We start from the raw sequence: 7361 nt of genomic DNA on the forward strand, positions 1-7361 counted from the left end.
ACCATTAAACATGAATTTAAACAATTCGGACGACACTTCGTACAAACTAAGGACACTGAACCCCCGATCACAGCTATAACCATATATACAGTGTAGAAAATAGATTTCAGGATATACAACAAACCAATAATTTGTTCTATTTAAAAAAACAAACCTCTTTTTAAGATCTGGTTCCTAAGCCTTGTCCTGAGAATATCTATACACCTAAATCTACTTAAGTTTCTAGATCCAATTTTGCAGGGAGAGAAAGGACAATAAGAACCCTTTACTGTGTAGGCAGGCGGCTTTTCGCAGTTTTACAAAATTATAATTGAAAGTTCAGAGCCATTTGTGTTTGCAGGTTACGGACAAATGCGGCCCACTGCTGGGAATTAACCGAGCCTACAAGGAGAAATAGGTGAAGAGGAAGATCCCGACAGAGCAAATCACCACCAGTCCTGTGTTCAGGATGATTCTGGTTCGTGGAGGTTCATGAAGAAGCTCGTCCACGATCTTCTCCTGTTGCTCGATCGTGATTTCCTGCGCTTTGGACGGCTTCTCCTGGAAGCCGCAGAACCACTCTAAAGCCCTCACGCACCTCCCACCTTCCTCTCCTCCTCCTCCAAAGCAGCCCTCGTCTTCCTCCTCCACATCCCTAACTCCTCTCCCTTCTCCCTCTTCTAAACTTTTCGGATCAGGAAACTGTGAGTGGAAGCCATTCTGGATTGGACAGTGGGTTGCTATGTCACTGGCAGTGATAGCGTGACCATTGCTCGGTTGAACATTGTCATGACTAACCGTAACGCCATTATGCTTGTTTGGGTGGTCTTGGCACTTTTCTTTACCAAGCGAGCTGTCTCCATTTGGGACTGCATGGTTTAGAGGCTTCAAAGCATTGAGAGCTTCCCCATTTTCCTCTTTTTCTTGCCGTTTTAGCCTCTTTCTCTCTTTTAACCCCCACAGAGTGGTGGTTCTGATTTGGTCTTTTCTGGGCGGAGGCGTGCACAAACTCACAACCACAGTCACCAAAGCTGACACCCAAAACAAGATAACTGCCACATACATGAAATGAACATCTTTGATGAAGGATGGCCGCTCATCTGGCTGGTTACAGTGAGGCTCGCGGTACACAAATGCCAAAACCAGACGCAAAGCTCCGAGGGAAAACCCGACCATCCCACCCCAGAAAGCACCGGTTTCATTGCATCTATGCCACAAGACGCCAAGCAAGAAGAGGGCAGCTATGGGTGGAGTAAGGTAATCTGATACTTCTTGGATGTAGTAGAACATCTGGCCTCCCTGCATCTTGATGATGACCGGCACCCAGGCGATGCTGATGATCACCATGAAAACCACAAACAACCTGCCAACTATTACCAGCTCCCTGGATGACACCTGCTTTCGTAGCATCTTGTAAATATCCAACGTGAATATGGTGCTCGCCGAGTTGAAGATCGAGTCCAAGTCGCTCATCAGAGCCGCGATCATGACAGCCATCATCAGGCCGCGGAGACCGACGGGCATCACTGACATGACGAGCCGCGGGTACGCAACGTTGCTGCAGCCGGCTGGAGAATCGCACACTTCCATGCAGTGTTCTGGGCTGATGCACGCCAGCTCATCAGCAAAGAGGATCCTGGAAATCATCCCTGGAATCATGGTGATAAATAAATCGGTCATTTAGTGAGTCCACAGTAGGTGCAAGTTGATCAAAAAGCAGTTAATGGCTTTACCTGGGATGACAATGATGAACATGGGGAGGATTTTCAGAAAGCCACCCATCAGAGTAGAACCTTTGGCATGGGCAATGTTCTTTGCTGCCAGAACCCGCTGCACAATCACCTGATCTGCACACCAGTACCTGGAACACCAGGGCGGACAGTTAGAGTTAATTAATTTCATACCTGGACAATCAAACTGAAGTTGAATGTAATTCCATTATTGTTTTATAAAACCTTGACACTAGCTCAAGAACAGAGGCCAAGTGGGTTGGGATCAATCTTCTGGGGACCATAAATATTCACACATTAAAGTCTACAATTAGGAAATCAGCCCAGAAAGAAAGAAAGACTTGGACCAGTACCAAATAGAGGCAGGAGTCTGACCCAATAAGAAACCGGGCCAAGGCAGGTCTGGATCCTTTGGGCCTCGTAGGATCTTCAGAGCATCTGGCTTCGGTTCCAGGTGGGCTCGGCAGGATTCAAAATACGTCAGGTTGGGTGAAGACAACAAGATGGCAGTGATGTTTGGACTAGCCTGCATGTATTTGCTCCTCACACCTTAAAAGGACATGGTAGGACATGGTTTAGCATGTGGCATAATACGCAGATCAAATTTTAGCTTAATTATTACAGTATAAATGGTTTTACTTCAATGCACAAAGGACATAAATACCTTCAAGTCCTCCAACTTTGAAGAGGCTGATTCCTGTAAGGCAGAGCGCTCCGGCAATCATGAGGAACGCCTGGACTGTATCTGTGTAGATGACAGCGACCAGACCTCCAGTGACCGTCAGCAAAGCCGTCATGGCAATGAGGAGGATGATTGACAGATAGAGGTTCCACCCTAAGGATTCCTTAATGAACAAGGCGCCAGAGTAGAGGTCCACGGACAACTTGGTGAAGATGTACAGGACAAGAGATAACGCGGCAAAATAGACTTTTAGTCGCCTCCCGCCGTACCGCTTGGACAGGTACTCAGGCATGGTGTAGACCCCCGACTGAATATACACAGGGATAAACACCCAGCCTAACAACTGGAGCAACAATAAAGCATTTAACTCCCACGCCGCCACGCTGAACCCGCTAGCCGCACCTGACCCCGCTAGTCCAATGAAATGCTCACTTCCTATGTTGCTCACAAACAGAGATGCCCCTACAGCCGCCCAATTCATGGAGCGACCAGCGAGGAAGTAGCCGCTCACCGTGCTCCGATTGGCTTTCCACATGGCGAGGAAACCGATCACGACCACCAGGATGAAATAGATTGCCACAACGATGATGTCTGCCACTTCCATGGTCGCTTGTTCGGCCATGTTGGAGCACTTCTGTAGCTTTTTTTTTTTTTTTTTTAAGAAAAGAACTGTAAAGTCCAAGTGCAGGATCTTTGCACTTTGTGACTGGTTGTGATCTTAGATATACATAAAATGCATGTGCAAATTAAGCCCAAAGATCTGTTTTTTAATCTGATCTTTGGGGGTCAAACAGTGGACAATAACTACTATTCAGCTGGGCAAAAAAAAAAAATCACAATATACAGTCATCTGCACATTGTCATTTATACAGTATAAAGCAGTTATAGAGGGGAAGTCTGAGATAAATGTCCCTTGTTCCATTGACATCTAATTCTAAGAAAATATTCAAATGTTTTGATCCTTTGTTGATAACCTCAGCTTTGGGAATCGATGCAGGTTGTGGGTGGACAGCTCGCAAAAAGCCTCTGCGTTGGCGCTAGGTTTTGCCTGCAGAGGCCCCGAAAGAAAACGGTCATCTGGATCCTGCAACAAACACAAAAATGCACAAACAAAATTAATCTTTACAAAACGAGTTTCCCACCATTTCTGATGCTTAAAATCAATCATTAACAATAACTGGGGACGCAATGTATAAAAAAGTGTACAAGTTGACTTTTAGTGAAACAACAAACACTTGTTTATTTATTTCCCTACAGAATTCATTTTAATCCAATTTAGTTTGACTCCATAATTTCCCGCCTCACAGTTTGAGAGTCTCCTCGTATTTTTTAATGTTGCACTATATACTGTGGAGCTAATCGTTTTTCAAAATGTCAACAAATGTCCATTAGGCTTGGGAAATTTGATAAATGAGGGATAAGTTTTTATTAACACAACCCCCGGTTATATCAAGATCCCTGCAAGCTGTGTAAACATGTTTCTTTTCCTCTCCGTCTCGTCTTTCCGATGCACCTGCACAACAGAGCCTTTCATAAAGCCTATTATTTTCTCCGCTCTGTGGCATTTTCAGAGGGTGGCGGAGCTTGGGAATGACAGGCAGCTGCTGAGTCGAAGAGAAGTGGAGCAGCCAGCGTTTAACCCTTTCTGCCAGGCTGTCCTCGAGCAACGGAGCAGCTTTGATGTTACCGACAACAGTGCTGTTTAAGGTGAATGGATAATATAAGAACCTCGCTGCTTCATGCCGTCACTCAGACTGTGTTACTTCTCTAGTTTTAAGGCTGAGCTGATTAGACCAACATCACTGGGATGGGTGATTTAAAGTGAGTTTTTAAAAAAGGTTGCAGCAGGGTTTATTTGACTCACCTTAAGGGAATTTCCTTCAGATAGAACTAAATGCCAGAGCACTTTTCAGTCTTTTGTTTGGCAAAGCTACAGCTCTGTATAATTCACCATGTTAACACCTACTACAGCAGCAAATCCTACGTCAAGTTTATTTTCTGTTAGCTAGCCTTGACATCAGGGCTCCATCAGGGCTGGTGTTTGTGTTTGTTGCCCATGTTTGCTGCTCAGCAGAGGTCTGTGGAGGACAGCTGGGTTCCACTGTATGAATGCACACAAACTTTTTGGAAAATGAAACCCTCTCCACACATCTTCAGTCTATTTTAGCTGCATGCTGCAGCATGAAAATGTTTCACTAGCGTAAACGGTTGGGAACAATAGCATCAGTGATCATTTGCTCACCAGAGTACACTGGACCCAATACAGAGGTTTACTCCTGATGCTACTTGCAGTAGAGTCAATATTGATTTTAAATAATTAGTACAAGTCTAACCGTCTTCTTGAGGGGAATGCTGGGTAAACAGAGGTTTTGTCATTTCCAAGGTATCTGAAGTTTTTTCCTGCTTCAAGATTTATGAGGAGAGCCATGTCAAAATAGTTTGGGACCTGCAGTGCGTCGTCGTAACAAGCAGTTAAGTTCAGTCATTGCACGGCTTTTTCCATTAAAGGATTCACAACTGGTGCAGCGTCTCAGCCGCAGGGTTTCAAGGGAATCTGAATGCATTTTAATCCCATTCTGATGCATTAGTGTAACTAAAAACTAAAACACTGTCTCATTTCATGTAACAGAATCTGAATATACAGCCTTTTATTCTATTGGAGTCTAAGTGTTGCTGCTGGATTATATAACTGCCTTTAGTAAAGGAGGGAGGCAGTGAGACCTCCAACAAGTCTGGTCAAGTTTTGAAAATAAGAAAAAACAATAAAAGTCCTATAAAATATGAAGTTGTGCTGGTTTTAATCATTAATTAATTATGATTTATTGAGTACTCTTATATTTCAAAGGCATGTTTTGTGGTACTGAAACTGAAATGATGTACTTTTTTATGATGTTCCTATAGTTTATAAGCAAAAAATGTTTTTGCTGGCTTTAATTTCTATAATTTATCTAGTATCACAGTAACACTTGTAGTGTGAAGGTAATTTCTAGAGCACTCAAAGTGTGAATATAATAAGAACCCATTCTCTATAACATACTATAATAATCATAGTTGGCTGGCTATAAAGCTGTGCTTTACGATGTTATCCCTAATTTTTAATTGTCCATCATATTATCGTAATAAGCAAGTTGTCAAAAGTATAGATACGTTTTTAATACCACATGTTGACAGACTGATACTGGATTTTTTTGGGGGAAATGATGATGCCGATATTAGGGAGTGAAAATATTTGATATTGATATATCAGCCAATATTCTTAATTTACATATATAAGATCTAAAATGACACAGGGGCAAACTTTCACTGATAAATATGATAAACAACTTTTTAAGAAAGTTGAATTAAGAAAAACGATCAAATCTACATAAAATGCTGCCTATAAACCTAAAAAATAAAATGAAAAAAACAAAACAAAAACATCATTATGTTCCATACAAAAAAATATCAGACAACATGTCTACCAATATAGAGCAATATAAGCCAGTATCGGGCCAAATATATATATATATATATAAAATAAAATAGAGTTTATTTTACCAGAATTCTGGTATTGTAACACATTTTTAAATAAACCTTTACAGTAGCACATTAAAGTGACCAGTTTTGTTTGTATTATTTCAGCCTCTAATTGTTTCCTTAATTTAAATTTTAATAAGTGACATTAATTTGCTTTGATGCAACAGTTAAATGTGTTAGCAAACATTCACAGTGGATATAGACTAAAGTGTTCAAATAAATTACAAACAACAGGCTAAACTTCAAAACGACTTTTCGACCCTCACAAAAACTTCCAGGTAAACTGTCCCGTTATAGAGTCTCTATGAACGGCTTATAACAGCAGACTTTACCTGCTGGACGGCTGTCGTCCTCCGTGTCTTCTTGTCTCTGTAGAGGAAAGTTTTTCTGTCTGACTGGTTTGAAGTTGAAGACCGGGCGGACTGCCGTGATGCGTGCGCCGTCCTCAGCCTATTAACAACGGCGCGTGCCTCCGTCCCCGCCCACAGCCGGCCGCGTCATCGCAGGGTGGAGGGGTAACACGCCGCTCGCGCTCTCATCATGATAAAACGGACGATGATGATGATGATGATGATGATGATGCGCAGGTGCAGGTGTGTGTGTGATGCATCTGCTTCAGTAAAGATGTGAGGTTACTGAGGAGAGAATACAGAAACAAACAGCATTCACTCAAATTCAATTTCTTCTGAAATATATGGTTTATTTTTATTGACTGATTTTAAAAATATGATATGTTGCACAAGTGATTGAGAGAGGATAACCACACTTATTTTAATATTATATTATAATTTAGGGGGAGCAGCTCATAGCGAGGCGATGTACGTGTGGACCACCTTATTTCAGAAAAAAATATGAATGGCAAAATATTTTTTCAAATTGTTCAAGTCAAGAAAGTTGCTGTGTGTCATAAAACTGTTGAACTTTCTGTCTTTTAAGATATGCAATTAGAAAGACCACACACCCAGAAGCGTTAGCCATTTAGACACCTGTGTGTTCATCATATTGGTTTGCATATTATGGCTATCTCTCTTTTTGGTTAGTTTTCGGCACAAAACTACCTGGTTACAGCAGCCATTTGTCCACTGGTGTCTTGTGATATACCTTGTTGTGTTTGTCTGAGCACGTGGCTTGATCAGTCAACCGAACATCCTGGCAATTTGCTTTTTTAGAAACAAGAAGTTGGACATTTCCCAAATAGGACAAGCACAGCGTGCAGCCTCTTGGAATTCACATGCATCCTGTGCACAGACACACATGTGCGGATACACACACACATCCAAGCGTGCATGCTAAATGCAAGAGCCAAACACTGACAAACATACACATTGTTACTTATAAACCCACCTGCTCACATGATGTGTGAGTCAGGAGAACGTGGACACTGCCTGACTTGGCACTGTGGACGCATGTCTGCATGTGTGATGTTGTTTACATGTGTTTGTGGTTTACATGTG

The 7361-nt window shown here is 42.1% G+C and overlaps 1 protein-coding gene across 1 annotated transcript; it reads right to left on the bottom strand.

Annotated features, from left to right (window-relative positions):
• Positions 1-309: 309 nt before the first annotated feature.
• On the bottom strand, positions 310-6375 carry LOC146304873 (sodium/myo-inositol cotransporter-like). Its single transcript, XM_084713307.1, has 5 exons — positions 6240-6375; positions 2374-3475; positions 2063-2258; positions 1713-1840; positions 310-1628 (listed from the first exon to the last, which is right to left on the bottom strand). Exons 2-5 carry the CDS (start codon positions 3011-3013, stop codon positions 382-384), a joined length of 2211 nt encoding a protein of 736 aa, XP_084569433.1. The 5' UTR covers positions 3014-3475; positions 6240-6375; the 3' UTR covers positions 310-381.
• Between the last annotated feature and the right edge of the window lie 986 nt (positions 6376-7361).

This window comes from Lutjanus erythropterus, chromosome 24 (genome assembly GCF_056507025.1).
Source record: "Lutjanus erythropterus isolate fLutEry1 chromosome 24, fLutEry1.hap2, whole genome shotgun sequence".
NCBI lineage: Eukaryota > Metazoa > Chordata > Actinopteri > Lutjaniformes > Lutjanidae > Lutjanus > Lutjanus erythropterus.

Bases quoted from the DNA above. Each gene is read 5' to 3' on its own strand.
- LOC146304873 (XM_084713307.1), bottom strand. From the start codon at position 3,013: ATGGCCGAACAAGCGACCATGGAAGTGGCAGACATCATCGTTGTGGCA. The intron at 1,841-2,062 runs GTACTGGTCCAA...CTGGTGTTCCAG, and splicing joins CAGACTCCTGCCTCTATTTG to GTACTGGTGTGCAGATCAGG. The intron at 1,629-1,712 runs GTAAAGCCATTA...CCATGATTCCAG, and splicing joins GTTCATCATTGTCATCCCAG to GGATGATTTCCAGGATCCTC.